This window comes from Anolis carolinensis, chromosome 6, assembly GCF_035594765.1.
Source record: "Anolis carolinensis isolate JA03-04 chromosome 6, rAnoCar3.1.pri, whole genome shotgun sequence".
NCBI classification, from domain to species: domain Eukaryota; kingdom Metazoa; phylum Chordata; class Lepidosauria; order Squamata; family Dactyloidae; genus Anolis; species Anolis carolinensis.
In genome coordinates this window covers 60,611,025-60,625,384 of record NC_085846.1, presented here as the reverse complement: position 1 = coordinate 60,625,384, position 14,360 = coordinate 60,611,025, and the positions used below count along the sequence as shown (strand labels likewise).

Here is a 14,360-nt window from a genome sequence, read left to right as displayed (position 1 = left end):
AAATAACAGTTGTTTAATTTAGGATAGTGCCAGTTTTTTTTCTTTCACTTTCAATGGGAGGAACTTGCAAATACTTTGCAAATATTTGTAAATATCTTAGTTTCACTCCGTTCAAGTAAAAATAGGTTTCATTTCCTTTAGCAGATGCATTTGTCAAACTGAAGACTCAACAGTTTCTGTGAGGTCACTGTGCTCTTGAATCCCTCTGCTGATATTGGCAAGAAATGCATGTGTACTATCCTGAACAGCTGGGAGGAAACACAGTTTAGAATGAAGGGCCTTCTTATAAGCTGCCCTTACTACTTGTTAAAATACTTTAAATCTTGGAATTAAGTACAGTTTTGCCGGAAGGTAAACAAATGCCATCACCCCACCACCACCCCACAAGGAAACGTAGCTTTCCCATGGGAATGCGGACTTTCCCTTTCTTCCACTGGCCTGGTTTCATCCAATACAGATAGGCTGCTTATCAGAACAACCTGCTTGCCCAGATCTTTGTGCCCACCGCCTCAATTTCCAGCCAATTCCTAGGGTGCCTGAGTAGGCGCTCTGAAGGAAATTGGATCTCTTTGATCCACATCTTGATCCAATTTAAATGGCTATGTGGAAGCACAGGGCCCGTCCAGAAAGGCTGTATATCCCAGGATCTGATCCCAGGTTTTCTGTTCATCCCAGATTATCTGGCAGTGTGAACTCATATAATCTAGTTTAAAGCAGGAAATCTGGGATCAGATCCTGGGATATACAGCCTGTCTGGGAGGGTCTACACTGCCATGTAATTCAATTCAAAGCAGATAATGTGGGATTTTATATGGCAGTTTAAAAGGGGCCTAAATTACCTTTTCTGGTATATCCTTTTCAGTTACTTCTATAGATTTGGAGTGTCCTCATGACCATAACCGTTTGATTTAGTTGCTTTCCTGGTGCACAACACATTTATATCATCATAAACCTTTGTACTATGGCTCCTTCTACAGTGTCATATAATCCAGATTATCAAAACAGGTAATTCACATTATCTGCTTTGAACTGGCAGTGTAGAAGGGACCAAAATAATCTGTCCTCAAAATAGCAAAAGATTAGTTTTCCTTTCCTTTTTCTTCTAAAAGGTAATAGGAACCCCCTCCTTCTCCCTTAATGTGAAAAACCACAAATTAAAACATTCCTAATGTTTAAAGTGAGAAAACACCTTTTTAAAATACTATGGCATTCTGGGCATTTTAGTTTGGTGAAGCACCAGCACTGTTTGGCAGAGAAGCCTCAAGACCTGTGAAAGTACAATTCCCATGTTGCCATAGCATTGAGCCATGGCAGTATAAGGTGTCAAACTGCATCAGTTCTACAATGTAGAAGTACCTTTAGTGGAGGCTGAATCTCATTCATTAGCAAGGCCCCTTTTACACTGCCATATAAAATCCAGATTATCTGGATATGTGTAGACTCATATAATCCAGTTCAAAACAGATGTAGATTATCTGATTTGGTAATCTGGATTATATGGCAGTGTATAAGGGGCCTTACAGACAGGCCCTATACCCCAGGATCTGATCTCAGGCTTTCTGCTTTAAACTGGATGTGAGTTTGCATTACCAGATAATCTGGAATAAACAGAAAACCTGGGATCAGATCCTGGGATTTGGGGTGACCTCTGAGGGCTCTTCCACAAAGCCCTACATCCCAGAATTTCAAGGCAGAAAATCCCACAATATCTGCTTTGAACTGGAATACATGGCAGTGTGGACTCAGATAACCTAATTCAAAGCAGATATTCTGAGGCTTCTTCAACACAGCTGTATAAAATCCCATAATATCTGCTTTGAACTGAGTTCTAAAGCAGTGTGGACTCCAAAAAGTTCAAAGCAGGTATTGCGGATTATCTGCCTTGATATTCTGGATTATATGTCTGTGTGGAAGGGCTCGGAGCCTTACAAAGAGCACAAATTCTGGACTGGGGAAGGGAAGGTCTGAACTGCATACAGGAAAACACAAAGGCCTTTCTTGCTGTTCCTCCCAATACTTTCCCCTTCTAACATTTGTTGCTTTTTGGGAATAGGCTCTTTAGCCTTCTCTGTCAAATAGTGCTGGTGCCCCCCCCCAAACTACAAGTCCCATGATGCCTTTGCACTGAGCCATGGTAGTCTATGGGCCCTTCTACACAGCCATATAACACAGAACATCAAGGCAGAAAATCCCACAATATCTGCTTTGAACTGGGTTATCCGAGTCCACACTGCCATATATTCCAGTTCAAATAACGTGGGATTTTATTCAGCTGTGTTGAAGGGGCCTAAGGCTGGATCTACAAGGCCCTATATCCCAGGATTTGATTTCAGATTATCTGCTTATCTCAGTGTAGACTCATATAATCCAGTTCAAAGCAGATAACCTGTGATCAGATCTTCGGACATAGGGCAGTGTAGATCCAACCTAAGGGCCCTTCCACACTGCCCCTATATCCTAAGATCTGGTCCAAGATTATATTTATCCCAGGCTATCTGGCAGTGGGGACTCAAATATTTCAGTTTGAAGTAGATAGTCTGGGATCAGGTCCTGGGATAAAGGGCAGTGTGGAAGGGCTCTAAGTGGTGTCAAACTACATTAACTCGAAAGTGTAAGTGCCCCCATGAAAACAAAACATATGAGTCCCCTTTGGGCTGGGGCTTTGTTAAGAATGAGGGCCCTTCCAGACAGGTCCTATATCCCAGGATCTGAGCCCAGAGTTTTCTGTTTATTTTAGGTCCCTTGCACACAGTTGAATAAAATCCCACATTTTCTGCTTTGAACTGGAATATATGGCAGTGTGGTCTCAGATAACCCAGTTCAAGCAGATATTGTGTGATTTTCTGCCTTGATATTATGTCTTATATGGCTGTGTGGGGGAGCCCCGGTGGCAAAGTGTGTTAAAGCACTGAGCTGCTGAACTTGCAGACCGAAAGGTCATAGGTTCAAATCCCGGGAGCGGAGTGAGCGCCCACTGTTAGCTCCAGCTTCTGCCAACCTAGCAGTTCGAAAACATGCCAATGTGAGTAGATCAATAGGTACCGCTCCGGCGGGAAGGTAAGGGCACTCCATGCAGTCATGCCGGCCACATGACCTTGGAGGTGTCTACGGACAACGCCGGCTCTTCGGCTTAGAAATGGAGATGAGCACTAACCCCCAGAGTCAGACATGATTGGACTTAATGTCAGGGGAAAACCTTTATGGCTGTGTGGACAGGCCCCAGTTCAAAGCAGATATTGGGCCCTTCCACACAGCCTTACATCCCAGAATATCAAGACAGAAAATCCCACAATATCTGCTTTGAGCTGGGTTATCAGAGTCCACACTCAGATAATGTGGGATTTTCTGCCTTGATATACTCTTCCAGACAGGTCCTATATCCCAGGTTTTCTGTTTATTCCAGATTATCTGGCACCGGGGACTCATATAATCCAGGTTAAAGCAGAAAACCTGGGATGGGATCCTGGGATATAGGGCCTATCTGAATTAGACCCTACATTTTCTGCTTTGAACTGGAATATATGGCTGTGTGGACTCAGATAATCCAGTTCAAAGCAAATATTGTGGGATTTTCTGCCTTGATATTCTGGGTTAGGCGGCTGTGCGGAAGGGCCCTTAGATATCCTTTTGACATGGATTTCTCCCTTTCTCTGGCCCAGAGACACACGCCTAGCGATCGAATAATAAACACTCCATAAGCAATTTGTGACTCAACTTGGCTTCAATCTCAGGGCGGACACGGGCCACGCAGCTGACACGAGGGCTTCTTTTGCCGAGATAAACAACAACATTGTTTAAGCAGCAGTCATAGCTCCCTCCCACTCTTATGCAAGACTTTGAGGACACTGCGCGCGCTTTCCCTTTCGACGGAAGTCGTCAGAGGCTGGGCGTGGCCCTGCGTGATTGGCAAATGACCGCGGCCCAATCGGCGGCCCGATATTTGGTGCGCGGGAACATGGCCCGCCCCTCTTTAGTTCTGCGGAAGAGTCCCCTGAGGAGAGAGTGGGCAATTCTTTCTCCCTCACAACCTGGCTTCCATATCATAGAGGAGGCCTCCCCGTCGGTGCTGCCATGGCTCTGCTGTCCGGCGTCATCCGTCGCCTGGACGAGACGGTAGTGAACCGCATTGCCGCCGGAGAAGTCATCCAGAGACCGGCCAACGCCATTAAAGAAATGGTGGAGAACTGGTGAGGCGCCTCCTCTGAGGCCGGGCCGCCGTTTCCATGGTGATCCTCTTGGATGAGACAAACTCGAAGGCCTTTATACCCTCCTCATGGCCTTCTCTTGCTGTGACAGATTTGGGCATCTGCACTGTAGAATGAATGCAGTTTGGCACCGCTCCATGCTATGCAGTCTTATGAGCTGGAGTTTTGGTGAGGCGTCAGCAATCTTTGGCTTAGAAGGCCAAAGACCTTGTAAAACTACATAGCATGGAGCCATGGCAATTAAAGTGATGTCAGACTGCATTCATTCAAGGCAGTGTATTGGAAAGTAGGCTGGTATTCACTATCGTGTTACAAATATTTGCCTGTTTCATTGATTTTATTTATTTATCGTGTCAGAAGCAAATTGAGACTACAGTTATAAAAACCACAAACAAAGATAAAAACTTGGCATTACACTGTTTAGTTATTTGCTATATTTCTGTCTCGCTCTACTATATTTCTATCCCACTCAATTGCACCCCTAAGGGGATGCAGAGCAGCTTACAATTTTAGCAATCCTTCAATGCCACATTACAGTACAACTATTGGAAGTCCCCAGTTTTAAGACCTTGCATCTAACAACAACTAGACGCAGAGCCTTTTCAGTAGTCCGTGCCTTGCGGGACTTGTCGGCCTTCCGCAGGGCATGCAAGACACATCTGTTTCGACAGGCTTTTGAGTTCTGTTGTTGATGTTTTAAAAGGTGCTTTTAGGATGTTTTTAAGATTTTTTTAAAGATGTTTTAAAGATGTTTTTTAAAGATGTTTTTAAGATGTTTTTTAAATTGTTGATTTTAGCTGGTTCTTGTAAGCCGCTCCGAGCCCTAGGGGAGTGGCGGCATATAAGTTTGAAAAATAAATAAATAAAACATGTTAAAAGCATTAAAACCAAAATAAAACAAATACAATTAAAACTGTTAAAACATAGCACCTTATTTATCGTCCATGCTACTTCATTTATATAAACTCTGTGAATGTATAATGTGATTATTTCTTTATTTACTTTACCCCACTCCTCACTTTAGTCCCAAATTGCAAATACACAATGTATAAATATAATACAATAGAAATCAAAGCACATTTAACGTAAAATGAAAAACAAAAATCACACAAAGCATAATAATGGCCAGAAATAATCTTTATGCTACTTATATATAAGTAAATAAGATTATGCTACTCCTTGAACACCTAGTTTCACAGCCAGGTCTTTTTTTTGAAAGCCAGGAGGGAGGAGGTCGATCTAATATCGCCGGGGAGGGAGTTCAACAATTGAGGGGCCACCACTGGGAAGGCCCTGTCTCATCCCCACAAGCCGCGCCTGCGAACGAGATGGGACCGAGAGTAGAGCTTCCCTGGCAGATCTTAACACTTGACTTGGTTCGTAGGGGGAGATATGTTTAGGTAGGTAAGCAGGGCCAGAACTGTATAGGGCTTTATAGTCTAAAGCCAACACTTTGAATTGTTCTCGGTAGCAAACTGGCAGCCAGTGGAGCTGACATAATGGGGACTGTATGCTCCCTGTACACTGCTCTGGCTGCCTTCCATTGGAGTACTTGAAGCTTCCAAACAGTCTTCAAAGGCAGCCCCACGTAGAGCGCATTGCAGTATTCTATTCGCGATGTAACAAGAGCTTGGATTACCATGGCCAAGCCTGGCTTCTCAAGGTATAGGCACAGTTGGTGCACAAGTTTTAATTGTCCAAAATCTCTCCTAGCCAATGCTAAGACTTGGGATTCCAGGCTCAGCGAAGAATCCAGGAGTACTCCCAAACTGTGAACATGTGATTTCTGGGGGAGTGTAACCCCATCTAGCACAGACCGTAACCCTATACTCTGTTCATCTTTTCAACTGACCAGGGGTACCTCTTGTCTGGATTTAATTTCAATTTGTTCACCCTCATCCAGATCATCACAGCTGCCAAGCACCAGTTCAGGAACTGGACAACCTCCTTAGCAGTAGGTGGAAAGGAGTGATAGAGTTGAATGTCATCTGCATAAATTTCCCTTGACCAGAAGCTGGCCACTTAGGAGTGCCTCGGATGTTGCTGTAAGAAGGTCCTCTGTTGTGCATGTGGTGGGGCTCAGACTGCATTGTAGGAAGTAATCTGTAGTTTGCTCTTCTCTGCACTCACATGCCGTGGACTCCACTTGTGGCCCCATATCTTATGATTGGCTCTGCATCTCGTGGTACCAGAATGCAGTCTTTTCAGCAGCTTCCAAGTTGCCCAGTCTTCTGTGTATCCAGGAGGGAGTTTCTCAACCACTGATTGAGGTTCCGGGTTTTAGCCTGCTACTTTTGGACTCTTGCTTGCTGAGGTATTCCTGCAAGTATCTCTGTAGATCTTAGGAAGCTATTTCTTGAATTAAGACGTTGGCATGCTGGCTGATATCTGAGCAAAGGATGGGCTGGATGGATATCAATACCTTGGTCCTTTCATTACTGGCAGCTACTTCCCAACGGATATCAAATGGTGCAATACTAGCTAAACGGTATAGTTTTTCCAGTGGTGTAGGGTGTAGACATCATGTGATAATGCGTCATGTCTCATTAAGAGCCAAATCCACTGTTTTAATATTTCATTGATAACACTATGTAACACGTTTTCTGTTCCTGGGTTATAAATGCCATTTCCTAATTGGTTCTGTCATAAAAAACACGGTAAAAGTATATTAAACTGCAACAACTTTGTTTCTACGGGACATCCTGCAGCACATTTTGCCATAGTTTTTCAATGAATAGCTCATTGAGTCTCAACCAATTCAACCTAACACTTTCAAAACAAAAATAGTTTTTTTTTCAATTATTACATAGTGAAATGCTGCCTTTCTTCCTGAATGTGACCTAAGGCCACCTCACTAACCTGGGAATGGAATGCTAAAAACCATTTAAACATCACAAAATTATAGAAATGGTGTACAAAAGAGAATACTCCAGTATGAAACCTTGCAAGTTATTTGCATATTGAAAACCTGCTCAAACAGAGAAGGGGAGCAGGTAGAGGGGTAGTTTGTGCTTCTACAGAAGGGCATCCCAGGGCATCATGCTCTTGGGTTCTCACTCAACAGCCCTGTGAAGGTAATAGGACTGACAGAAAATCTCATCTGAAGATCTTAAGATTGTGATAGGCTCATAAATAGATAGTCAGACTTTTGAATTAAGGTATCCCTCATATGGTTGCTTGGCATTCCAGAGGAGTGTTACTCCCTTTCTATTCAGTGGAAGTTTGTAGCAAATCTGTTTAAAATTGGAAACTTGGTCCTGAAACATGCACACTAAACCAGTCTCAAGTTATGCTTCTTTAAGTTAGCTGTATTACAAAGCATTTCTTATACCAGAGGTGGGGTAACTTCTATGGCGTTGAGGCCAGTCTGTAAAGTAAACACAAACACACACCTACTTCTTTCTCACAAATCCTGCTGGATTGCAATCCCAGTAGTATTTGGATGGGAGTGCATCCTTCCCTCCGTCTTCAGCCATCCGTTGTTATTTGATGGTGGTGGTGTAGACCAGTGGTTCCCAAACTTATTTGGCCTACCACCCCCTTTCCAGAAAAAATATCACTCAGCGCCTGGAATTTTTTTTTAATTTTAATAGCAATTAAACAGAAAGATATATGTACCTGTGGCCATCAGTAAAGTTCTTCAGGATTGCTGGAACCTTTTCACCTTTCCTAGTGATTGTCCTTGGAAAGAGGACATATTACAATGTCTATGTTTGTAAACTTTTTTTCCCCATACTCTTAAGTTGTGAGGGAAATCATGCAACCAAGGAGAGTTGTCCCCATATCACTAGTTTATTCTACATGCAGGAATAATAATAATAATAATAATAATAATAATAATAATAATAATAATAATAATAATAATAATAACAACTTTATTTTTATACCCCGCCCCATCTCCCCGAAGGGGTGGCTTACATGGGGCCTTGCCCGATAAAACAATCAAATATCAAAACACAACAATAAAACAGTTATCCAATAAAAACATCAATTAAAGTAAAAACAATCGTTAAAATCAACATAAAACATACAATATTAACACTGGAGACTCCGCATGTGCTCTGTATTGTGACAGTTTGGAGTAAACAGAGGTGCAATGGTTCAACACACCAGAGATCTTTGAGAGGAGCACATTGCAGGTCTCCAGCCTTTGCACTTACAGATAGCCAAATTATATGCTTGTCTTTTAAGTCCACATTTTCTCCAGGCACCAGGAGCCTCAAGATACTGGAACTGCTATTTATTGAAATAAACTCTCCTGCATGCAGCCTTAAGTTTTGGGGGTGCAAGGGAATAAGTGCATAAAATGGAAGAGAATATATGTGCTTAAATATATGTGTATGTTGGGCTGATTATGAATAGAAATAGAATACTTTAAGCATTTGTAGGGTGAGACCTTCTTTTTGTATTTACAGTTTGGATGCCAAAGCTACCAGCATTCAAGTGACAGTTAAGGATGGTGGCTTGAAACTAATTCAGATTCAAGATAATGGTTGTGGAATTAGGGTAAGTGAATCTAGTAGCTGTTTTCATGATAATTATTTATGGAAATGCAAACACATTTGCCAAAATCCAAAGTTGTGTCTTTCTTCTATAGAAGGAAGACTTGGATATTGTATGTGAGCGCTTCACTACAAGTAAACTGCAGACCTTTGAAGATCTAGCTAGCATTTCTACATATGGGTTCAGAGGTGAGGTAAGTTGTTGAGATGTTTACTATTAAACATCAGTTTTGCAATTTGTCTAGCCTCTTTAAAGTCATCCATGTTGGAAGACATCGCTATAGCTTGTGGAGCAAATTCCAGTTTATTAATGCTTGTCTGAAGAAGTTCATCCTTTCACCTATAGTGAGTCTCACTGTGCTTCAGTGCATAATAAAGCAGCTTCAGTGCATAATCTCAAATTCTAATATGGTGACAGAAGAATAATCTTTTGTCTTTGAAATCTGTTTTTTGTTCTAACTAATTTGTTGTCAACAAACTTGGTAATTTAAAATGATTCATCTAAAATCTTTTTAGTGAATCAAAATTTTAAATGTTTGATCTAATGCTTAGGCACTGCTCTCCACTGATTAGAGATTTTAATGGCTCTAATTACATCCATAAATATACTGACTACATATTTAGAACCACTAATAGGTTTCATCTTTAGCATCTTAGTTGATTTAGCTATCTCATAAAACTTCATTTCTCTTTTCTAGGCACTGGCTAGCATCAGTCATGTTGCTCATGTAACAATAACATCTAAAACTGCTGATGGAAAGTGTGCTTACAGGTATGTCATATGCAGTCTGCAAATGTAATAAACTTTCATGATGCAATGTGTTGTCTAAGGCTTTCACGGCCGGGATCACAGGGTTGTTGTCTTTCACTGTGTTTAAAACTGACTTTGGGCTGAAATTCTGATTGTTGGTAAAAATTGTACACTGGACCCATTTGTAAAAAATATACATTAGATTGTCTTATGTTGTTCTTTATTTCCAACTAAGCTTATAATTATACATTTGATTGTGAGGAAAAAAGCGGCACTGCTCTTACAATACAGAAATAATATAAAAAACTGACATAATTTCATAATTTATTATTTATTTAGAATACTTTTACCCCGCCATTCTCCACCAAGCGGCTTACAACAGATAAAACCATACAATGCAAAGGTTAAAAACATAGTTAAAATCACTATTACATCGACCCCATACCACCTCACTTTCTGAAACACTTCTAGTGATAAGCCATGTTAACAAGGGGAGTTCACATATTAAGAAAATGTCCCTTAGAGAGATCCAGCAGTTTTCAAGCTGCTTCCAGAAGAGAGTAATCTGCCTTTCTCCAGCATCATCCAATACCACACTTAGCCACAGGAGGTCAGTCATTGCATGGTTAGTACAAAGAAAATGGTTTAAATAAAGAGTAGCAATTACTTTTTGTAGCTGTTTGTACAATGAATTATAATACACTTCCTAATATGTAGTATATTAGATCTCACTATAGGAGAAAGGATGGGACAATAAATTCAATAAATAAATAAACTATTCGAATTTTAAAATATAATATATTTCTAAAATAGCTTTTGTTTGTTTAACTATAGATACCTCATAAACAAATTCCCTTATATGAAGCAGAGATGAATGAGTATCTGATTCTATGTAGGCATTTTCAGAAGTTACCACCATGTTGGTTAGTGAGATTTAATCCCTAGTACAGTTTGGTTACAAAGCAGCCAGAGTTCACTTATAGTACTACTTGATTCACAGTTGATTTAACTATTATGACTAGATCACATGCAGCCCATGGGCCAAATGTGGCCCACCACGTCATTTTATGTGGCCCTCCAAATGCTGGACTGAAGCTCCTGTATTCCTCATCATTAGACATTATGACTAAAGTTGATGGAAATTGTAATACAGTATCATGTGAAAGGCTGCTGCAGTTTGTTCTGTTCAGTCAGGATAATAGGGTTTGGATTTAGATACAAGGTTTGTGGATATGGCACCTGGCTTTAAAATGCCCTTTAACCTTTCCCCAGCTTCAGAGCCACAAGTGCTGTTGGGTTGCAATTCTCATTATCCTCAGCCCACATGGCAGATAATAAAACGTGATGGGCGTTGTTATTCAGTAACATCTGGAGACCCGAAATGGCTGAAAACTAAATGGGCCAACCACTATGTAAAAAAATTATAGTTATGTTTATGGATTCTCCATCCATGGATTTAACAACCCATTGAAGGCAACCATAAGGCTAATGTGGCCCTCCATAAAATGAATTTGACAGCCCTGGAGTAGATCATTGGATTTCATAAAGAATTTGTTATCTTTTCATGAAGTGGTAAAGGTAAAGGTTTTCCCCTGACATTAAGTCCAGTCATGTCTGACTCTGGGGGTTGGTGTTCATCCTCATTTCTAAGACGAAGAGCCGACGTTGTCCGTAGACACCCCCAAGGTCATGTGGCCGGCATGACTGTATGGAGCACCCTTACCTTCCCGCCGGAGCGGTACCTATTGATCTACTCACATTGGCATGTTTTCGAACTACTAGGTTGGCAAAAGTTGAAGCTAACAGCGGGCGCTCACTCCGCTCCCGGGATTTGAACCTGCAACCTTTCGGTCTGCAAGTTCAGCAACTAAGTGCTTTAACACACTTCGCCACCAGGGCTCATGAAGTGTTATTAACATAAAATAATCCTCGTGGAGCTATCTTGTGGTTGATCTGAATGACTAATTTTCATCTTTTTAAATTTTGTTTTGATTTTAGGGCAAACTATTCTGATGGAAAATTGAAATCTGCCCCCAAACCTTGTGCTGGAAACCAGGGAACTCAGATCACAGTAGGTGGCCTGTTTTTTAATCTCTTGCCTTAATGGTACCGTATTAGTAAACTCACAATTATTTTGGTATCTTTTCTGACATAGCAGCAACTTCCCATAAACTTATTGCAAAAGATTAATACCAATTAAATATGTTTTAATTCCATGTTCAAGACTTCTAAATTACATAATACCTATTTAAATGTGACATTTAACTTCTTATACTTCCTTGTCAAAGTATACAAAAATGAATTTGAAGTTTTCATATACCTCAGAAAAATGGAAGAGGCATGCAGATCAGAACTTGAACTGAAGATAATTATATAACAATAAAATGTTATTAGATGTTATTAAAATGTTCTAATTTGGGTAATGACCTGTTATGATATGATTTCTGTATCTGTCCCATAAAAATGGAGTTAGAACAAACAGAAACAGGAAGCAGGATTTATAGAATGAAGATGCTCTGGTGTTTCCTACCCATCTGATTTGTACCCTATATATTCATGTATAAGTCTAGAAATGTTAGTGAAAAATCAACCCCCAAAACCTGGGTCAACTTAAGCACTGGTCAGTGGGAGTACTGTACCTTAACTCTTACCCAAAAAATGCAATCATTCATTTCTCTGAGTAAAGTGGCAAAATACAAGAGCTTAATCCATCCCAGGAGAACCTAAAAGAAGCATTAATCTCTTCTACTCTCTGCACTGTGATGCTACTTTTGGCCTTTTTGAATATCTGGAAGGAAAATGGTGGTGCTGACCAGGGGTGGCTGGTCCCTTGAGGCCACATTGGCGCTTTCCCTCAATTTATGCTCAGATCATATCGAAAGTTTGACACCCAAACCTGCCCTCTAATTATATATGTAGTTGACATATTCATGAGCATATATGGTAAGTTAATATTGAGATAATGAATAATGTATTTTAAATTTGGAGACAAACCATTATGTCATCCTATGTATTGGATATAGTTTTCCTTTTGAAAGCATTGAAGAGTACTGAGAGTAATCCAAGTTACTGTTTAAAGGTCTTTCTGTGCTTCACAACTCTCTTTGCTTCTTTATGTAGGTTGAGGATTTATTTTACAATGTAACCACTAGGAGAAAAGCTTTAAAAAACCCTAGTGAAGAGTATGCGAAAATACTGGATGTTGTGAGCAGGTAATGTATTTTTCTTTAATTGAGCGAAGTGTAATTGTTTTCAACTGTCTGAATGTTTTATTTCATGTTAGAATGTTATTGTACTTTTAGCCAAGAATGACATTTTGACGAATGAGGAGCCTGATATAGTAACAGAAATGCCTTTATGTTGATGTCAATATACTAGCACAAATACAGCTGGATCATGGTTTGGGGCTTGAGAAGAATTCAACTGAAGCCAGTTGAACATTCACATATTTCTTTTACCTAACATTCACTTGTCAATTGGAAAAGAACTCCAGAAATATTTACTGTATATAAAATTTGAATGAAAGTGTGTGAATTCAATTATACTCATCAGCATTATGAAGTTCTTCTCCAGACTAAATCCATCAGAAAGAAAACCAAGAAAATGTTGTTGAGATCAGAATATACAATATATATATTTAACTTTTTTTGTGAGTCACATAGATAGCAAATGGTTATACACTTCCCAGTCAATTGCTTAATTTTATGTTTGGAGTGGAATTCTTTGTGACTCTCCAGAGGTTGTTAGAATTCCAATCCCATTCTTTCTCTCCAGTGGCTATAATACCTTGGATTGATGGTGATACAGCACAACTGAATGGAAGCTGAAGGGACCTTCAGCCATTGATTTGCTCAGAAGGGAGAGGAAAGTCCAAACTATACCACACATATAGGAACATGGATGTTGGAAGTATAAATCAGGGCACACTAGACATTGTTAAACAAGAAATAGAAACATAAACTTTGCAATACTTGGTGCTAATGAGAACATTGTTTTGCTCATAAAATGAAAAGCTTAAGAAGAAATGAAGTAGTATTAATAATAATGAGAAATGTAGCAAAACCAGTCAAGAAATATAATGGAAAGTCTGACCAACTATTATCAATAAGAAATGGTTTTTCTCTACACTGTTCTCTGAGGGCATGGGGCTCATTTGCAACACATTTTGCAGCTCCCGGGGCAATTATAGGCCAAGAGGCCTTTGTTTTTTTAAAACAGAATGTGCATAGGAAACAACTTCTTCTTACTTCCTGTTCTTAAAAGGACTTCTGAGTCTACAATGGTTCTGGACAGTCTCCTAATATAGTGAAAATGCCCATGCCCCCTAATGAATATTTTCTTTTGTCAGGATCGCAGGAGCAGATGTGCAGCTCGCAAGGTTTCCTGGCAAACTAATGTCCACAGTTATCCCCTCTTGCATAGATTGTTGCTTTTGGAGACAGATTTGTTCATTGTGTGCTTGGGAATCTGCCATTCACTAGTTAACATACTGAGTTTTGTATATGTCTTTACTTCCTGCCAGGTATGCCATTCACAATTCTGGTGTCAGTTTTTCTGTTAAAAAAGTAAGTAAGACTACTATTGTTAAAATAGTAGTTGTGGTCATTGGGGTGCCCAAGGTTATTACCTTTGTCATCTCATCCCTCCCTCCGCTTTCATGTAACTGTTGAAAATAATCAAAGATCCTGTGGGGGAAGGCAGTACTGAAACTACTCAGGGACCCTCTATATTAGCAATTCCCAATATGGTCCTATGGGTGTTTTGGACTTCAATTCCCAATAACCTCACCCACTTTGATTAACGGTTAGAAATTCTGGGAGCTGAAGTCCAAAACATCTGGAGGAGCATTGAGTTGGTAAGAACCTTCTGAATATGGGAGTCCAGAAGATGAGTAGTCAGAGC

The 14,360-nt window shown here is 40.2% G+C and overlaps 1 protein-coding gene across 1 annotated transcript in view; it reads left to right on the top strand.

Annotated features, from left to right (window-relative positions):
- The first annotated feature begins 3,962 nt into the window (after positions 1 to 3,962).
- Positions 3,963 to 14,360, top strand: part of mlh1 (mutL homolog 1) — a 40,774-nt gene continuing 30,376 nt past the window's right edge. The window contains exons 1-7 of the mRNA XM_003222253.4: positions 3,963 to 4,187; positions 8,621 to 8,711; positions 8,803 to 8,901; positions 9,406 to 9,479; positions 11,457 to 11,529; positions 12,579 to 12,670; positions 13,981 to 14,023. Of these exons, the coding sequence (XP_003222301.1) occupies positions 4,072 to 4,187; positions 8,621 to 8,711; positions 8,803 to 8,901; positions 9,406 to 9,479; positions 11,457 to 11,529; positions 12,579 to 12,670; positions 13,981 to 14,023 (588 nt within the window). The 5' untranslated portion in view covers positions 3,963 to 4,071. The remainder of the gene's footprint in view (positions 4,188 to 8,620; positions 8,712 to 8,802; positions 8,902 to 9,405; positions 9,480 to 11,456; positions 11,530 to 12,578; positions 12,671 to 13,980; positions 14,024 to 14,360) is intronic.